This window comes from Oncorhynchus keta, unplaced genomic scaffold (genome assembly GCF_023373465.1).
Source record: "Oncorhynchus keta strain PuntledgeMale-10-30-2019 unplaced genomic scaffold, Oket_V2 Un_contig_1083_pilon_pilon, whole genome shotgun sequence".
In the NCBI taxonomy this organism is placed as follows: domain Eukaryota; kingdom Metazoa; phylum Chordata; class Actinopteri; order Salmoniformes; family Salmonidae; genus Oncorhynchus; species Oncorhynchus keta.
The window spans coordinates 39186-60630 of NW_026277222.1; the positions used below are offsets into that span (position 1 = coordinate 39186).

The 21445-nt window shown below is 43.2% G+C and overlaps 1 protein-coding gene across 1 annotated transcript in view; it reads left to right on the forward strand.

The window, feature by feature from the left end:
• Positions 1-21445, forward strand: part of col27a1a (collagen, type XXVII, alpha 1a) — a 172596-nt gene that overhangs the window by 30958 nt on the left and 120193 nt on the right. Inside the window, exons 6-10 of the mRNA XM_052500505.1 lie at positions 720-764; positions 4589-4642; positions 5474-5518; positions 11498-11551; positions 20781-20825. Of these exons, the coding sequence (XP_052356465.1) occupies positions 5507-5518; positions 11498-11551; positions 20781-20825 (111 nt within the window). The 5' untranslated portion in view covers positions 720-764; positions 4589-4642; positions 5474-5506. The remainder of the gene's footprint in view (positions 1-719; positions 765-4588; positions 4643-5473; positions 5519-11497; positions 11552-20780; positions 20826-21445) is intronic.

Sequence of the window (21445 nt, forward strand, 5' to 3'; positions counted from 1 at the left end):
AGCTCGGGGGTTTGAACTTGCAACCTTCCGGTTACTAGTCCAACCCTCTAACCACTAGGCTACCCTGCCGCCCCAAGGGTCAGGGGTCAGGAGGTTATGCTCATCTAGAGTAGGGTTAGAGGGTTCAGACCAACTCTTAACTGGTGGATTAAGGAGGATTAAGTGTTAACAGGTTGTACCTGTGTAGGGGAGAGTGAATGTACTAGAGCTATGAAGCATAATTATGCGTATCACAATTCTGCACATCTACACCAAGTGCAGGACAAGAGTTGTTGTCATGTAAATCATGCCACAAAGAGTCAGTTGAAGACCGATAGTAAATCTTCCTAAGAATACATGTTTTGAGAATAAATTAAGAGACTCTTTTAACTCCATACTTCAAACCCAAGTCTGCTTCAGTCACAGCTGCTTTCCTGGCATCTACTCCTAGAATGGGTTACTGTCTTTCTAGAAACTGCTACACTAGAGGAAGTCCTTTCTCTCCCTGCTCTTAATCACACACCGACTCATAAATTCCCAATTAACAGACTCAAAAAATTGCACACAGACGCACGAACGCGCACACACACACACACACACACACACACACACACACACACACACACACACACACACACACACACACACACACACAGTGTCACTGTGATAATTGGTTGGTTTTTATCTTACCAATAATTGTGTTTAACCGTTCAACTACTTTTTCTCTGTCTTTGTCTTAGGGTTTGCCAGGTCCCATAGGAGCCATTGGGCCAAAAGGCACTCGGGTAGGTGTACCCTTAATTCCCTCTACCCCAATTATTTTCCAGTGGAGCCTGATTTTCTTTAGCAGTGCTATAGCCTGGACATTTGAGTCATACCCATAAACACCACACTGAAAGCTGTTGTCATGCCTACGGGGCGTGATTTGATCAATTCTGGAAAGAGGCTGATGTTCTTATGTTTACTGTATGTTTTTGGTTTTCAAGGGCAATCCGTCTCTGTCTTCTATGTTTCGGCTGATCTGACCTTGACCTCTATGCATCCGGCTTGACACAGATTTTACTACTCTCTGTTTACAGTGGATAGTGTCTCCAGTCTCCAGAAAAACACACTCGCTTGCCAAGAGTTGTTTAATCAAAGTTATTGGTTTTGTCTGCTATAACCCCCCCCCCACACACACACACACGTACTGTACTGCCTTTTCCACATAAACAGTTGTCTAACTGTATACAGCCGCCACACTCACACACACACACTCAGTGATGTGATGTTATGTTGCACTTCATTAAAGACCCTTTATCAGCTCCCATGGCTGTTCCAAAACTGGCCCTGCCCCCACCGGCTGGAATTTCCTGTTTACAGTTGTAAAGAGGCCTTCCATCCTCTCCTTCTCTCCATCAGCAACCCCCATCCCCTGATCTACCACACAACCATCCCCCTGTCCTATCTACATCCATTCCCGACATACAAGATATGCATCAACCAACTCCCTCACAAACCCCTGGTTCACACATCTACCCCTTATCCCATATTTACCTTCAAGTACTTACCTACCTATAGTATACTACAGCTACCCCGTCAATTACATCTAACCACCCTGTATCTCTGATCTACATCTACCCTGTCTGCTACTGTGTCTCACAACCAGCCCCTGATCCCCTAGCTACAACTAACCAACTCACTACGACTAACCACCACTATCGCTCAGCTATAACCATAATCTACAAACTACCAGCTATAGGACTCTATTTTTGCCTAGCGTTAATGCACCCTCTTTGGTAAATGTGACTTGTAAAAGCCAGCGCTCCTCTTTTATATCAGCTTGCTTGGGCTGAGGTGGGAATGGTGATGTATTTGTGGTGTGTCCTGTAAATCCTGTGTGCCAATTTCAAGCAGCGTAACTGGTGATATTTAAGACTCACCGAAAGCTGTTCTTAGCTGTAACTCAATTGGTTATGGCATCAATTTTGCCAGCGGAGGCACACAGTAGCTTAATCAGAGACAATATGGTGCTGATAGAGATGGCAGCTTCGCTTCAAGTCCTTAGGAAACTGTGCAGTATTTCTTCTTGCATTGTTAGTGTTATTACATACAGCCGGGAAGAACTATTGGATTTCAGAGAAACATCAACTTACCAGAAATACGACATTCCCAAAGCGTATCCTATGCCTGCATCTCCCAGGGCATTTGAACTGATTCCAGAGGCCAACCAGAAACAACGCCGTCGGAGAAGGTGCCGGCGCGGTCTTCTAGTGAGACTTTGGATGTGCGCACACCACCCACCACTTCAGAGTATTTTACTCTAATGTCCAATCCCTAGTTAACAAAGTGAACAATTAGGGCAAGAGTTGCTTTCCAAAGAGATATCCGGGATTGTAACATACTCTGTTACACGGAGACATGGCTCGCTGGGGACATGCTGTCAGAGTCCGTACATCCAACGAGATGTTCAGTGCATCACGCCGAAAGGAAAAAACATCTCTCTTGTAAAAAGAAGGGCGGGGGTGTATGTTTCATGATTAACCACTCGTGGTGTAATTGTAACAACACACAAGAACTCAAGTCCTTTTGTTTACATGACCTAGAATTATTCCTCAGAACCACTCGGAGTGTGGTGTCAGGAAAATAACCTCTCACTCAACATCAGCAAAACAAAAGCAATGATCATGGACTTCAGGAAACAGCAAAGGGAGCACCCCCTATCCACATCAATGGGACAGCAGTGGAGAAGGTGTAAAGTTAAGTTCCTTGGTGTACATATTATTGACAAACTGAAATGGTCCACACACACTGACATTGTGGTGAAGTAGGCGCAACAGCGCATCGTCAACCTCAGGAGGCTAACAAAATGTGGCTTGTCACCGAAAACCCTCACTAACCTTTACAGGTGCTGAATTGAGAGCATCCAGTTGGGCTGTATCACCACTTGGTACAGCACTGCACTGCCCTCAACCGGAGGACTCTCCAGAGGGTGGTGCGGTCTACACAACGCATCACCGGGGCAAACTACCTGCCCTCCAGGACACCTACAGCACCCAATGTCACAGGAAGGCCAAAAAGATCAAGGACAATAACCACCTGAGCCACTACCTGTTCACCCCGCTTCCATTCAGAAGGCGAGGTCAGTACAGGTGCATCAAATGTGGGACAGAGAGATTGCAAAACAGCTTCTATCTCAAGGCCATCAGATTGTTAAACAGCCACCACTAGCACAGAGAGGCTGCTGCCTACCTACAGACTTGATATCATTGGCCACTTTAATAAATGGAACACTCGTCACTTAAATAATGCCACTTTAAGAATGTTTACCTATCTCGCATTACTCATCTCATATGTACAGTTTATACTGTATCCTTCACTATCTATTTATGGTGAGAATGTACATGGCCCAAATGAAATGCAATTTAATCTATTTCTGGAGAAGTACAAATATGGTTGGTTCCATGATGTTTAGAAAACATGACATTTGCGGACAGTATAACGGTGAGTGGACATTCCCCCTTTCTCTTTATATTACATCTTTATCCAGCTCCTGTGAAAGTCTATGGAGGATTTGACACACATTCCAAAGTTAAGTTTGTCTGTATTATACACCCATGGGGAGAAATTCTGGTAACTGTATTTCGACATAGTCTATATAAAACAAGTGGTTGTTAAATTTGTATTAGAATTATACACGGTCTTATCAATAGCCTAGTGGATTGAATCTTGCTTAATGACTATGTTTGGCATGTCCATACTGCAATTTACAGTAGGCCTAGCCCCTATATCAGTGTGAATGCTATGGCCTATGTTTAACAATATATTTCCATATTGAAGCAATGCCATTAGAACAATGTAGACTGCAAACATGTTCAACACGTTTATCAGATATGGGGCAGGCTATTTAACAAACTATGTTATAATAGACTAAAATTCAAATTGCAATACACAACTTGAAGCAACAACATATTTAGACATGGAGCATGTTCTGGTTGGACAGTGAGGGGCAAGCCTCAACACACCCACAACTTGTTTATTTATCAAAATAACTTGCGCCAGCTACTGCGCCCCCAAGTACCAGTGGTGAAAATAGCTAAAATATTACTGACACCCCACTGAACATATAACGCTAGCGCTAAGACATACCATTCCATTAGGTTTGTTAAAATAGAGCACATCTAAAAATGCTACATCTCAATCATCCTGATCTACGTAGTCTGTTCCCTATGCCCTATGAACCTTCAACCTTAACCCATCAGCTGTAACTTATCCAGTATCAGAACTCCACTGTCTTATAGAAAACATTGCTACTGATATTGCTGCTGTTGTTCCTGGACTTGTTCTGTTTTGTTGCGTTACGTTAAACCGCTATCAACAGGCCAGATTGGTGTCATCTTCAGAGATCCCTGGCGTGAGGGTATGTGCCCTTGGACTACATCGTGGAAGCCAGCACCATGCAGTCCATGGGCATATACACTTGCCTCATGGCTTAGTTCTTCATGGAGACCAGATCCATCAACCCTGGAACCTTCAGACCCCCAGCACTGGACTCCTCAACTCTCAAGCTATAATAGATCTACTTCGCAGTCATTGAAAATGGAATTCCTCTACCTCTCTCTCTCTCTAGGGCTTCATTGGAATCGCGGGCCTTTTTGGCCTACCCGGTGCTGATGGCAAAAGAGTATGTTTGTCTTTTTTTTTACCTTACTGCTACACACATCAAAATACTCACTATGTCTGTAATGATTAGGGCCAGGACTTATTCCTGACCTCACCACACACTGTGTACAAGAATGGAGGCAACTCTGACTACCTGTCCCAGTGGGGACTCTGATCTTCCCTCCCTCTGTTTCCATAAGCGACAACCAGTTTCTTGTTTTGATTTAAATGCGGGAACTGCCTCCAGCATGCTATCAGGCTGCATTGAGTAAGTCCGTGTGGGAGTGTTGGTGATGACTCATTGTGACCCCCCTTATTGAGCCTTTGAACTGGCTAAACTAATCAAGCCCTTCCTAAAGCTCAGCCTCCAAAAACACCAGACCATTACCCTACTTATCGCATGCACCTGGGGTTACGTCATGGGTGAGCCTGTAATGGACTTTCCACTATGCAGCTCCACCATACTGTAGCAGGCTAATCTTTATCTGTTGATCACTGTGTCTGTCTGTCCTTTCTAACTTCCTCCTAATCTTCAAGGAAGACACCTATATGGGACAGAGCACTATAAAATAGCTCCAATTAGCTGGCACAGCTGTAGGTTTGTGCAGAGCAATGTAGAAGCAATAAAAGTATGCATATATATTAAGCAGTATTTAAACAGAGTAGCTAAACAAAATACCAACAACAAGTAGCTTACAGTCTGTGATAGTGTAGTTACATCAGTGTAGTTAGTAGAATTATTCCCAGAGTACAATGTTGCTCTGAACTTATTATTTTCTCTCTCTCTCTCTCTCTCTCTCTCTCTCTCTCTCTCTCTCTCTCTCTCTCTCTCTCTCTCTCGTTCTATTTTCAGGGCATTCTTGGGGAACCAGGGAAGAGGGGCAAGATGGGTAGGCCGGTAAAGTTGTCTCAACATACTTTATAGATAATTATTTATATGAACTGTTATGAAATGCGTTGATGTCAGCCACAGCAGACGCTGTGTTAAGACCTAACCCACAGGCTTAAGAAATCTATGGTCTCCAGAGACTGATACCGAGAACACTAACAGGACATACAGTATACAGTGTCATGGAGGCTGCTGGCAATGATAGACATAGCTCGGAGCTGTGTTTAGCTAATGTTAGCTTATTGAACACTCAGACCTCTTTCTCTGTCATTCGGTCCTCAAATCCTTATTTGTATTCAGTAGCGTTTTGCGGTGGGAAACAAAAGTGAGCATTCTTGTTGGACAAATTCACATTCAGCATCTCCCCGTTCAGAATTTCAAAAGGTTTTGTGACCACTGAACATGACTTGTTTCAGTGAGTCAGTGTTCTAGTTCCAGCAGTGTTCTTACAATATTGTAGCCAGACCTGCTCTCTAGCTGAGAACTCCTTTGAGAGGTTTGGTGCAAAGGCCCGCAGTCACGCATTTGTCTACATCATTATAAGCTTCTCTCTTTGCTATTTCCTTTGCTAATTGAAGGGTTACTCTAGGTTGAACACGTCAGAGATGTGCCACATAATAAGAAAAGGCTCATATTGAAATGAGCTTATTTGGTCACCTTTCTCTCGATGGGATCGTGTAGTTTGGATACTTAAAAAATCACCTTTATTTGACCAGGTAGGCCAGTTGAGAACAAGTTCTCATTTACAACTGCGACCTGGCCAAGTTAAAGCAACGCAGTGCAACAAAATCAACAACACAGAGTTACACATAAACAAACGTACAGTCAATAACACAAAAAATATATATGTACAGTGTGTGCAAATGCAGGGAGGTAGACCATAGAGGGGAAATAATTACAATTTAACATTAAGACTGGAGTGATAGATGTGCAGATGATGATGTGCAAGTAGAGATACTGGAGTGCAAAGGAGCAAAAAAATAAAAATTAAACGACAGTATGGGGGAGAGGGAGTTGGATGGGCTATTTACAGATGGGCTGTGTACAGGTACAGTGATCGGTAAGCTGCTCTGACAGCTGATGCTTAAAGTTAGAGAGGGATAGATAAGGCTTCAGTGATTTTTGCAATTCATTCCAGTCATTGGCTGCAGATAACTGTAAGGAAAGACTGCCAAAGGAAGTGTTGGCTTTGGGGATGAACAGTGAACACTCACCCGCAGCGTGTGCTATGGTGACCAGTGTGCTGCGAAGGCGGGGATTTACCTAGCAAAGACTTATAGATGACCTGGCGCCAGTGGTGGGTAGTATATGGGGCTTTGGTGATAAAACGGATGGCACTGTGATGGACTACATCCAGTTTTCTGAGTAGAGTGTAGGAGGCTATTTTGTAAATGACATCTCCGAATTCAAGGATCGGTAGGATAGTCAGTTTTACGAGGGTATGTTTGGCAGCATGAGTGAAGGATGCTTTGTTGCAAAATAGGAAGCCGATTCAATTTTGAATTGGAGATGCTTAAGTCTGGCTGGAGAGTTTACAGTTTAACCAGACACCTAGGTATTTGTAGTTGTCCACATATTCTAAGTCAGAACTGTCCAGAGTAGTGATACTAGTCGGGCAGGTGGGTGCGGGAAGAGTCGGTTGAAGCATGCCTTTAGTTTTACTAGCAATTAAAAGCAGTTGGAGGCCACGGAAGGAGTGTTGTATGGCATTGAGGCATGTTAACAGTGTCCAAAGAAGGGCCAAATGTATACAGAATGGTGTCTGTGTAGAGGTGGATCAGAGAATCAACAGCAGCAAGAGCGACGTCATTGATATATACATAGGAAAGAGTCTGCTCGAGAATTGAACCCTGTGTCACCTCCGTAGACTGCCAGAGGTCCGGACAACAGGCCCTCCGATTTGACACACTGAACTCTGTCTAAGAAGTAGTTGGTGAACCAGGCGAGTCAGTCATTTGAGAAACCAAGGCTATTGAGTCTGCCAATAGGAATGAGGTGACTGACAGAGTCGAAATCCTTGGTCAGGTCGATGAAGACGGCTGCACAGTACTGTCTTTTATTGATTGTGGTTATGATATCGTTTAAGGGCCTTGAGTGTGGCTGAGGTGCACCCATGACCAGCTTGGAAATGGTTGGTGATCTGTTTAACTTTCAAAGATTTTAGAAAGGCAGGGCAGGATGGATATAGGTCTATAACAGTTTGGGTCTAGAGTGTCTCCCCCTTTGAAGAGTTGGATGACCGCGGCAGCTTTCCAATCTTTGGGGATCTCAGACGATACGAAAGAGAGGTTGAACAGGCTAGTAATAGGAGTTGCAACAATTTCAGTGGATAATTTTAGAAAGAGAGGGTCCAAATTGTTTAGCCCAGCTGATTTGTAGGAATCCAGGCTTTACAGCTCTTTCAGAACACGGCTGTGTGGTTTTGTGTGAAGGAGAAGCTGCAATGGTTCGAGACTTGTTTCTGGAAAGGTGGATTTTTAAAAGTAGAAGCTTTCATTGTTTGGACATAGACCTGAATAGTATGACAGAACTCTGCAGGCTATGTCTGCAGTACATTGCAACTCTGCCCCCTTTGGCAGTTCTATCTTGTCTGAAGATGTTATAGTTAGGGATGGACATTTCAGGAGTTCTGGTGTCCTTCTTAAGCTATGATTCAGACACGACTTGGACAGCAGGGTTGGTGGAGTGTGCTAAAGCAGTGAATAAAACAAACTTAGGCTTTTACGGTTACAGAAGTCAACAAATGAGAGCGCCTGGGGAATGGGATTGGTGCTGGGGGCTGCAGGTCCTGGTTTAACCCCTACATCAACGGAGGAGGCGTAGGATAAGGGTCGTCTAGTGAATTTGGAACAGAGAGTAAGAGGAGCAGATTTCTGGGCGCGGAATAATATATTCATGGATAATGTACAAAGATATGGTTGGATGTGAGTACAGTGGAGGTAAACCTAGACATTGAGTGACGATGAGAGAGTTTTGTCTCTAGAGGCACCTGTTAAGCCAGGTGAGGTCACCACATGTTAAGGGGATGGAACAAATGGGCTATCTAAGGCATTTTGGGCAGGGCTAGGGGCTCTACAGTGAAATAAGACAATCACTAACCAAAACAGCAATAGACAAGGCGTATTGACATTAGGGAGAGGCATGTGTAACCGAGTGATCATAGGGTTCAATGAGTAGAGCCATTCCGTAGTCGCTGCTACGCTAGGCGAGCTGGAGACATGGCGATTCAAACAGCTAGCGGGCCGGGGCTAGCAGATGGGCATCCGGCGACATCACAATGGAAGATCATATTGAGACCTCCGCGGACGGTTACATTGGCAAACCAGACGTTATGGATCGGAGGTTTGCCAATGTAAAGTGACTAGGCAACAGGATAGATAGATAAGCAGTAACAGCAGCATATGTCTAGAGTCAAGAGGGTCAATGCCGAGACTGCAAAACTTAAACTAAACGCAGACTCAAATAGCTGACTGTCCCTTTTAATAGCTGGACATCTGCACAAATTTAATTAAATAAACACCGGTTTCAAACGCAAGGTCGAAATGAACTGTTTACAAGGTTTAATGTTTGATTTGGTACATTCAAAAATTCAGTACTTTACTTATTTGTAATGACTAAGAAACTGCTAGCCATTGGCTGCTAACAGCTGAGAACTGCTAGCTGGCAAGTACACAAACAACTTCAGGAGTACAGGCCCCTAAAAATTGGCTAATTGCCCTCTAGTGACAAAGGGAAGTACTGACAAATGCACTGTCAAAGAAGAGAAACATTTTTCTGTCAAGGAAAAGTGTTTATTTATAGAGGTTCTTGGTGGAGAGCCAGACTCGATTACCAGGATGGAACATGGGAGCCTCACTGAGGTGGTGATCCGCCTGCTCTTTCTGATGGCAGGTTGTGCGCTGGAGTGTCACGTGGGCAATGTTCCATACTCTTCTGCACATCTGAACTACTTGAAAGCCAATGCAGCTGCTGCCTATTGGCTTTCAGTAAATAATACTTACAAAGAAACTCAACACACCCAAGCCACTGTTGTTGAAGCGCTAGCAGCTTAAAAAAAACAATTATCCAATGAGGTTGTTATTTATGTGGTAGCTTTTAAGTGGGGATGTGTGCACATGCATTCATGAGGGAGCGTTTGTATGTGCAGGCATTTTCTTTGTTTTGGCATGTACAGTTTGTGTTTGTTGTGTTTCTGTGTGTGTGCATGCTCTCTTCCCCTCTGATGCATCTAGAGGTCAGCTATTCCCTAGGGATCTTTGACTGCTTCACTTACAGTACACAGTATGTCAAGTGGTAAAGCCATTCTCTGTATGCAGATTCACTTTTCAGGTTCAGCAGATTGTCTGTTAACTTAAACAATGTTCTCACAATCTTAAAATTGTTTGCTGACATTTAATACTTGATGACAAGAGGTTGTTTAGTTTTTCAGACAGAGTGGAAAGATCTGTGCCTGAAGAGATTTCTGATGTTGTCCTGTGGCAATGATAAATTATATCTACATAGAAACAAAATTCACCTAATCGCAGTGTATGTACTCACTCGCACATGCACATTTTGCGACTCCTGTGGCAGGCCGGGCGAATTGCACGCTGACGCGGTCGCCAGGTGCACGGTGTTTCCTCCAACACATTGGTGCGGCTGGCTTCCGGGTTAAGCGGGCATTGTGTCAAGAAGCAGTGCGGCTTGACTGGGTTGTGTTTCGGAGGATGCACGGCTCTCGACATTCGCCTCTCCCGAGTCCGTACCAGAATTGCAGCGACGAGACAAGACTAACTACCAATTGGATACCACCAAATTGGGGAGAAATAAGAGTGGAGACTGTTATAGCAGCAAAGAGGGTGACCAACTCCACATTAATACTCATGATTTTAGAATGAGATGGTCCAATATGTGTCCACATACTTTTGATCATGTAGAGTACCTGCACGATTTAAGTAAAGTTTTACCAGAGATTGCATTTACAACACATTGACATTTTAATTTGGGATACGGGGATCCCTAAGGGCTCAGACATTTGCCGGCAGAGAGAACTTAGGATCTCTGAACCTAATTTGCGAATCGAGTGCGCACCCATTTTACATGTGGAATCACAGGAAAAATGTGATGCCTTAGGGTGGTCCCTAAAACAGGCAGACAAATGCTAGATCCACTTTCATTGCGATGTGTACAAGCCGTAAGACACATTGCTTGCCCTCTTGGAGTACTGCTCAGCTACAGTCCCAGAGACCTTTATGTTTTCACCATTCAAATCATGTTTAGATGTTCGTTTGGTAGATTTGGATACCGAAGTTAGTTTCAATTTAAGATTACATTTTTGGGCTTCATTTATTCAGTGAGTTTGCTTAGCCTCTGGTGTAGTATTGTAATATATCATGTAATATTTAACTTATGTTACAATTACTAGAAGCTATACAATTACTGCAATGGTTTTGCTGTGACTAAAATGAAAGTGTATTGTGTAGTAATAATCTAAAGGCAGAATGATTTCTGACCTGAAATTAATAATTGTAAGAGAAATTGAGTTTGAATGTGAAATATACTGTAGAATGCAAAGGTTTCAAACTCTGTAGTATGATAGCCCATTGTAGATATAAAACATGATTTAGCACACATTTTACTAGCACACGTTTTTTTCTAGAGTGAATAAAAAATAAAATCACAAACAAAGATTGGGATGATGTCTTCACGTAAAACAGACACTTAAGCTTTGTTTTTTATTTCTGAACAGCATTAGCATCAGGGTCAAAGTTAGCCTGGTCCCAGATCTGTATGTGCTTTAGCCAACTCCTCTGCCATCTGCTCTGACCATTGGAGCACTTGTTGGTCTGGGACCAGACTAGCAGTAGCATTCTTACTTTCTTTAAATCAGACCTGGTGATACTGTGCAGTAGTAAAAATGTAACTACTGTGATTCGTAGAACTACTGGGCATTAGTACAAATGGATGTACCAATCGCAGATTGTCGCTTTAAAGCTGCTCTCTCTCCAGGGGTTTCCTGGAGACTTTGGTGAAAGAGGACCACCAGGACCAGATGGGGACCCAGTAAGTGACCTTTCGTGAACAAACATGCACACACACAACATTGGTCCATACAGTTTCTATCTAGGCATACTATATTACTTTACTCCACATCACTATGTAGGAAGATGTAAAAACCTCCACAGGCACTGTCCTACATAGCACACAACCACATCCCCTCTTTCCCAGTGAAATACTTTTCTATTTATCTCATTCTCACCTGTGTAATGGAGTGAAGTCTTTAAGAGCACTTAACTCACCACGCCATCCACACACACACTCCCATACACACTCTTCTCCTGGCTTTTCACTCAGTGGGAATGTGGACTGTGATACTTTTCAACAATGATAAGAAAATCCTCTCTGACCACAAAGGGTCCATGAGATTGACTGTTTTGTTTGTAAGTACTTTTTGGACATACAGATGGACAGACAAGGTTTATGATATTGCATTTTTTTTATTTCACTGTGTTCTTTGTATTATAGATTTTATTTTCATTGGCATCAAAGGCCCTAAAAAAGTGTCAGACTCCAGCCACCCTAGTCATAGACTGTTCTCTCTGCTACCGCACAGCAAGCGGTACTGGAGCGCCAAGAGGTTCCTAAATTGCTTCTACTCCCAAGCTATAACACTCCTGAACAGGTATTTAAATGGCTACCCAGACTATTTGTAGTTGGAAGCACAGAATTGTCTAGAATGTCATTGTATGCTGTAGCGGTAAGATTTCCCTTCGAACTAAGGGGCCTAGACCAAACAATGAAAAACAGCCCCAGACCATTATTACAGCTGGCACTATGCATTCGGGCAGGTAGTGTTCTCATGGCATCCGCCAAACCCAGATTAATCTGTTGGACTACCAGATGGTGAAGAGTGATTCATCCATTGAACACGTTTCCCATACTACAGAGTCCAATGGCGGAGAGCTTTTCACCACTGCAGCCAATGCTTGGCATTGTGCATGCTGATTTTAGGCTTTTGTGCAGCTGTCTGGCCATGGAAATCCATTTCATGAAACTCTCGACGATCAGTTCTGCAGCTCTAGAAGGGCAGAAATCTGACAAACTGGCTTGTTGAAAGTCATGGAGCTCTTCAGTAAGGCCATTCTACTGCACTGCCAGTGTTTGTCTATGGAGATTGCATTGCTGTGTGCTTTATTTTATACATCTGTTTGCAACATTTCAGGCTGAAATGGCTACATTCACTAATTTGAAGGGGTGTCCGCATCCTTTTGTGTATGTCTATTGTATGCCCCAGAAATCTGGTAATGATACTTTATGCTAATTCAGATATTTTTTTCCCACAAGTCATTTTGAAAAATAAGGGTCAAAATGATTGGCATCCTTTTTTTTCTGCCACCTTCCCCTTCCGAGGATAATGGCACTGAACCTTTTTCTAAAATGTTTTATGAGATTGGAGAAGACATTGTGAGAGATCTTATACTATTCATCCATTCAGAATATTTCCAGATCCTTGATATCTTTCTTCGGCGCTTATGGACTGCCCTCTTCAAATTCAAACCACAGGTTTTCAATGGTGTCCAGACACTGAAATGACCATTGCAAAATGTTGATTTTGTAGTAAATGAACCAGTTTTTTTTGTGGATTTTGATGTGTGCTTGGGGTTATTGCCTTGCTGGAAGTTCCACTTGCAGCCAAGTTTCAGTATCCTGGCAGAGGCAACCAGGTTTTTAGCAAAAATGTCCTGGTACTTGAAGTTCATGAAGCTGCTGAACATAACAAGGGCCCCGGACACCTCAATTATCAAAGGTGCATGAGCACAAAAAATACTCTTAACCTTGCGTGCTCCACAAGGCTGTTTGGCTCATCTCCTTCGCAAAAAAATTCATAACTTTGCATCTGTTTCTGATTAATAATCAAATAAAACCCAAAAACGAAACAGGCTGAAAAATAATTTGTTTGTCATAGGAAAAAACACTGCATTCACATGGATTTCCATGAAGTGGGAGGTTTGGGTTTGTCACTAAAAGCCCAAATATATAATACTTTGACTAAAACAATGACTTATTGACTTAAATCTGTGTACAACATCATGGGTAAGCTCTGGCCATCGTCTTTCAGTTCGAAAAAGTGCTACTGGTGTGGGAGTTTAAAACGTAAGCCTAATGATAAAACAGATACATTTGCCATTGGTAAGAAGATTGCATATATTTATTAGCTTTTGCATTAGGCCTAAATCATAATCGTATTGCAGGGAATGTCTCTACTATTCTGACGTGACTGGTTTTCCCACTACACAACAAATAGGCCTATTAGGCATTTATCCATCAGTCATTCAATAGCCAACCATGCTCGGAGGTAAATAGACCGGTAAGTGGTAGCCTATTTAAAATATTTGACAGTATGGGTAGGCTGTACTATAGTATTGCTGGGCCATAGGAGTGTAATGTCTTAGCCCATTTAATCTCAGAACCTATAGCAAGGCAAGAGATCACAGTCATGTATTAATAAACAAAATATTCAACAACAATTATTTTGCATAGAAGTGTGGGCTGTGGGCAGTATTTACTTTTAAATTGTTCAATAGACAATAAATCTTGCAGAATTTGCAGCCAGAGTTTGTAACTCATATAGGTGACATGCATTCTTACTTTTTTTTAAATAACTATGAAAGATTAAAACATTCTTCCCACACCTCTACAGAAATGTTTACTAATTTGCCATTGCCCAAAAATAAACAAACATGCCCACTCCCCAGACAGGTGCATGTCTAATGGCGAGCAGTTGCCATGCCAGGCGGCGATGCAGCTCTCGATTGTGCAGCTGTAGAACTGTTTTAAGATCTGGGGACCCATGCCAAATCTTTTCAGTTGTTGTGCCCTCTTCACGACTGTCTTGGTGTGTTTGGACCATGATAGTTTGTTGGTGATGCGGACACCAAGGAACTTGAAACTCTTGACCCTCTCCACTACAGGCCCGTTAATGTTAATGGGGGCCTGTTCGACCCTCCTTTTCCTGTAGTCCACAATCAGCTCCTTTGTCTTGCTCACATTGAGGGAGAGGTTGTTGTCCTGGCACTACACTGCCAGGTCTCTGACCTCCTCCCTATAGGCTGGCTCAACGTTGTCGGGGATCAGGCCTACCACTGTGTCGTCAGCAAACTTGATGATGGTGTTGGAGTCGTGTTTGGCCACGCAGATGTGGGTGAACAGGGAATACAGGAGGGGAATAGGCACACACCCCTGAGGGGCCCCCATGTTGAGGATCTGCGTGGCAGATGTGTTGTTGCCTACCCTCACTACCTGGTGGCGGCCTGTCAGGAAGTCCAGGATCCAGTTGCAGAGGGAGATATTTAGTCCCAGGGTCCTTAGCTTAGTGATGAGCTTTAAGGGCACTATAGTGTTGAACCCTGAGCTGTTGTCAATGAACAGCATTCTCATGTAGGCATTCCTTTTGTACAGGTGGGAAAGGGCAGTGTGGAGTGTGATTGAGATTGTGCCATCTGTGAATCTGTTGAGGCGGTATGCGCATTGGAGTGGGTTGAGGGTTTCCGGATGATGGTGTTTATGTGAGTCATGACCAGTCTTTCAAAGCACTTCATGGCTACCAATGTGAGTGCTACGGGGTGGTAGCCATTTAGGCAGATTACGTTCGCTTTCTTGGGCACAGGTACTATGGTGGTATGCTTGAAACATGTTGGTATTACAGACTCTGTAAGGGAGAGGTTGAAAATGTCAGTGAAGACACCTGCCAGTTGTTCCGCACATGCTCTGAGTACACGTCCTGGTAATCCGTCTGGCCCCGCGGCTTTGTGAATGTTTACTTGTTTGCTAACATCAAGAACGGAGATGTTTATGATGCTTTTTGCGATGTTCAATTCATTCGCACAAAAGCATTCACTGTGAAAGTTGATACATGTAGGGCCTTCATATATAGGCTATGAGCAGCACTTAGTTCAATCAGTAATTGTTTTCTTGCTCAAACTGCGAACAACACCTGTCAAACTCAGACATTTCTCTCAAATCACAGGGATGTCGATTCTCATGGGACTAGTATTATCAGAGGACTTTGCCAAAAAACTTCAGTTTCCATTTAACACATCTAAACAGTAGGAGACATTTCCTTTGACATGCCATAGACCTATTTGAAGTCCCGTTTTGTGACTGTGGAATATGTATAGTGCCTCAGTCATCACAGTAACAGCCGGCACTGCTATCATCCTCTTTTACCACTTTACCAAATATTTTCCGAACATGACTTTTCTGGCCCGCACATCACTAATGCTCACAACATTCAGTTACACCCACACCATTCAAACACAGAAAAGCTGCTTTTTAACATACAGTTACAAAATCAGTTTTTTGAAAGGAAAACCATTTCACTCATATTGTAAGTAATTATAGGTCCTATTTCATAAAAATCTGAAAAGGTAGTTACTTTAAAATAGTAAATGTTTATGCAGATTACATTTTATTAGTTTTTATAAGAATCTTTAGAGGTGCCAATAATTTTCAACCATATCTTTAAAAAAAAAGTATTAGTTGTAACGGTTTTCTTCTGGTGAAAGAGAGGCGGACCAAAATGCAGCGTGGTTAGCTTTGTACATCTTTAATAAAGATGAAAGTACAACAATCTACAAAACAAGAAACGTGAAAAAAAATGAAACAGTCCTATCTTGTGCCACAAACACAAAGACAGGAACAATCACCCACAAGAGACCTAAAGAATATGGCTGCCTAAATATGGTTCCCAATCAGAGACAACGATAAACACCTGCCTCTGATTGAGAACCACTCTAGGCAACCATAGACTTACCTAGAGTACTACTCTAACCACAATCCCATAACTACAAACAACCCCAGACAAAAGAAACCACATAAATGATCATGTCACACCCTGGCCTCACCAAAATACTAACGAAAACACAGAATACTAAGGCCAGGGCGTGACAGTTGTTAAACAAAATCTCTTTCAAGGAGCAATTTGTATTAGTATAAAATAATATCCTAAAAAAAAAAATGCATACAATATACAATTAACTTAAATATAAACGCAACATGTAAAGTTTGGGTCTCATGTTTCATGAGCTGAAATAAACGATCACAAATTATTTATCTCAATTTGTGCACAAATGTGTTTACATCCCAAGATAATCCATCCACCTGACAGGTGTGGCATATAAAGAAGCTGATTAAACAGTATGACAATTACACAGGTGCTGTGTTGTCCCCACCTTGTGCTGGGGACAATAAAAGGCCACTCTAAAATTAGAAGTTTTGTCACACAACAAAATGTCAGACGTCTCAAGTTGAGGGAGTGTGCGTTTGGCATTCTGACTGCAGGAATGTTCACCAGAGCTGTTGCTAAAGAATTTATTGTTAATTTCTCTTCCATAAACCGCCTCCAATGTTTTAGAGAATTTGGCAGTACGTCCAACCGGTCTCCCATGATCTACGGACAACAAACACAATTGTCTGTTATCGATGGCAATTTGAATGCACAGCGATTGTCACGATCGTTTAGAGATGGATTGGACCAAAGTGCAGCGTGGTAGGTGTACATTTTTCATTATTTAAACGTCACCGAAAAAACAATACAAAAATGAACGTAACGCTACATGCAGTGCAGAAAGCAACTACACACAAACAAGATCCCACAATCTAAAGGTGGAAAAAAGGCTGCCAAAGTATGATCCCCAATCGGAGACAACGATAGACAGCTGCCTCCGATTGGGAACCCTACCCGGCCAACAAAGAAATAGAAAAACTAGAATGCCCACCCAAATCACACCCCAACCGAAACAAATAGAGAAATAAAAAGGCTCTCTAAGGGCATGACAGAGATACCTTGACAAGATCCTGTGGCCCATTTTCCATGCCATTTATCCACCACCATCACCTCATGTTTCAGTATGATGCACACCCCCATGCTCACCAAACTGTACATGTCACCCATTGAGCATATGTGTGATGCTCTGGATCGACGTGCACGACAGCATGTTCCAATTCCCAACAATATCCAGCAACTTCACACAGCTATTGAAGAGTAGTGGGACAACATTCCCCAGGCCACAGCCTGATCAACTCTAATAGAAGGAGATGTTGCGCTGCTTGAGGCACATGGTGGTCACACAAAGTATCTGTATACCCACTCATATGAAATCCATAGATTAGGGCATAATTCATTTACTTCAACTGACAGATTTCCTTATGAACTGTAACGCAGTAAAATCTTTGAAATTGTTCAGTATAGCTCAGTATTTGCATAATTTATTTTATACAGTCTTTTTTGCTCATCTTTATTAAGGGTGACAATAACTGTCAGGGCAAGGTGACCGGAAATATGACCGAATACAAACAGTGTAGCTATTCCCTCCGCAAGGCAACAAGCTAAGCGTCAGTATAGAGACAAAGTAGAATCTCAATTCAACGGCTCAGACACAAGAGGTATGTGGCAGGGTCTACAGTCAATCACGGATTACAAAAAGAAAACCAGCCCCGTCACGGACCAGGATGTCTTGCTCCCAGGCGGACTAATTAACTTTTTTGCCCGCTTTGAGGACAATACAGTGCCACTGACACAGCCTGCAACCAAAACATGCGGCCTCTCCTTCACTGCAGCCGAGGTGAGTAAAACATTTAAACGTGTTAACCCTCGCAAGGCTGCAGGCCCAGACGGCATCCCCAGCCGCGCCCTCAGAGCATGCGCAGACCAGCTGGCTGGTGTGTTTACGGACATATCCAATCAATCCCTATCCCAGTCTGCTGTTCCCACATGCTTCAAGAGGGCCACCATTGTTCCTGTTCCAAAGAAAGCTAAGGTAACTGAGCTAAACTTCCGTCCACATGAAGTGCTTTGAGAGACTAGTCAAGGACCATATCACCTCCACCCTACCTGACACCCTAGACCCACTCCAATTTGCTTGCCGCCCAAATAGGTCTACAGACGATGCAATCTCAACCACACTGCACACTGCCCTAACCCATCTGGACAAGAGGAATATCTATGTGAGAATGCTGTTCATCGACTACAGCTCGGCATTTAACACCATAGTACCCTCCAAGCTCGTCATCAAGCTCGAGACCCTGGGTCTCGACCCCGCCCTGTGCAACTGGGTACTGGACTTCCTGACGGGCCGCCCCGAGGGTAGGCAACAACATCTCCACCCCGCTGATCCTCAACACTGGGGCTCCACAAGGGTGCATGCTGAGCCCTCTCCTGTACTCCCTGTTCACCCACGACTGCGTGGCCACGCACGCCTCCAACTCAATCATCAAGTTTGTGGACGACACAACAGTGGTAGGCTTGATTACCAACAACAACGAGACTGCCTACAGGGAGGAGGTGAGGGCCCTCGGAGTGTGGTGTCAGGAAAATAACCTAATAATAATAATAATAATAATAAACACTCAACGTCAACAAAACTAAGGAGATGATTGTGGACTTCAGGAAACAGCAGAGGGAACACCCCCCTATCCACATCGATGGAACAGTAGTGGAGAGGGTAGCAAGTTTTAAGTTCCTTGGCATACACATCACAGACAAACTGAATTGGTCCACCCACACAGACAGCATCGTGAAGAAGGTGCAGCAGCGCCTCTTCCACCTCAGGAGGCTGAAGAAATTTGGCTTGTCACCAAAAGCACTCACAAACTTCTACAGATGCACAATCGAGAGCATCCTGGCAGGCTGTATTACCGCCTGGTACGGCAACTGCTCCGCCCACAACCGTAAGGCTCTCCAGAGGGTAGTGAGGTCTGCACAACGCATCACCGGGGGCAAACTACCTGCCCTCCAGGACACCTACACCACCCGATGTTACAGGAAGGCCATAAAGATCATCAAGGACAACAACCACCCGAGCCACTGGGAAATGATGTAAAATATATCACTAGCCACTTGAAACAATGCTACCTAATATAATGTTTACATACCCTACATTATTTATCTCATATGTATACGTATATCCTGTACTCTATATCATCTACTGCATCTTTATGTAATACATGTATCACTAGCCACTTTAACTATGCCACTTTGTTTACATACTCATCTCATATGTATATACTGTACTCGATACCATCTACTGTATCTTGCTTATGCCGCTCTGTACCATCACTCATTCATATATCTTTATGTACATATTCTTTATCCCCTTACACTTGTGTGTATAAGACAGTAGTTTTGGAATTGTTAGTTAGATTACTAGTTGGTTGTTACTGCATTGTCGGAACTAGAAGCACAAGCATTTCGCTACACTCGCATTAACATCTGCTAACCATGTGTATGTGACAAATAAAATTAGATTTGATTTGATATTGCTATTGGAAGGTGAATGCAACAACAACCTCAGATTGGCTGATGAAAGCTGGTGGGCGGATCTCCACAGATCATGTCCCTCTATGTTTTCACTTGACTTTATTTTCACTTTTCCTCTGGAAAAAGGAATTTAGCTAGTTTGAGTTTCTTGACTTCCTGCGAGGCTAGCCTCCCTCTCTCCTCTCTTCAGAAAAAGAAGAGGAGAATAAAGTGATCCTTTCATCATGGGCTGCAAGGCAGGAGGAAATGGGCATGGCACGTAGCAGAGGGGGCGAGGCAGGGGGTCAACAAACTTATCTCTGTGTCCCGCTGCAGCTGTTCTCTTCTTGCATTGCCAGGGAAGATGGAACCTGGAGATTACATAAACTGCAGCAGGACGGACAGGGGGCCTAGCTCCCAAATCACCTTCTCTCACACATGCATACACTCACACTCGCACACACACAAATGTCCCCCACCACCCCCTTCCTTAGTCTTCACTAAACACTCTTCTGAGCGTGTTTGTTAAAAAAACATTTTAAAAAAATATTCACATTTTATTTAACCAGGTAAGCTAGTTGAGAACAAGTTCTCATTTACAACTGCGACCTGGCCAAGATAAAGCAAAGCAGTGCGACACAAACAACAACACAGTTACACATGGAATTAACAAGTGTACAGTCAATAACACAATAGAAAACAATAAAGTCTATATACAGTGTGCAAATGCCGTGAGGTCGGCAATAAATAGGCCATAGTAGCGAAGTAATTACAATTTAGCAGAATAACCCTGGAGCGATAAATGAGCAAATGATCATGTGCAAGTAGAGCTGCTGGTGTGCAAAAGAGCAGAAAAGTAAATAAAAACAATATGGGGATGAGGTAGGTAGATCGGGTGGGCTATTTACAGATGGATCCAGCATATAACCCCAGAAACCTGTTCTCTCTCTAGCGCTCTCACAATCACACTTCCTCTCTTCCTCTTTCCTCTCCAAGGGTTTGCTTGGAGCCCGTGGTCCTAATGGAGTTCTTGGACTTATTGTAAGTATAAACTGTCTGTGCCTCTGTTTGCTTCTGTGTACACCATTTCTATGTTTGTTTTATTGGTTTGTGTGCACGGGTGTCAACATCCATTTCCACCCAACACTGGCTTTGAAGACCATATCTGCAAAGGCATGGAGAGCCGTTTAATGTACTGTAAGTCTTTTAATTGGTTGGATATGTTCAGAATGACTTAGTGCCTGGCCCATATTTTACCACTGGGCACACACTGGTTGAATCAACGTTGTTTCCACTTTGAATTGAAGTCTGTGCCCCGTGGGGTGGCTTTGTGCTGGCCACACGACACGACCCAAAGGCATCTCAGAAGCCCTGTGACAAAATGGCCTTCCCTTCATTTATCCTGTCTGGGATCTATAAATGACACTCCAAACAGCACACAGCCCTCAATCTACACCAATCCCCCAGAGACTAACAAGGGAGCTGCTGGGTGCATCCCAATTATATTGCCTTTCTCCCCAAGTGTGCATTTGTTCACTTCCCTTCGTGGATTTGAAAGGAAATTACTGGTATATGGAAACTCCCTCAGCACCAATCTAATGCTTTCACATTTTTGAGAAGTTGATCCGACACCCCACCCCACCATTTGGGATCCAGTCTGT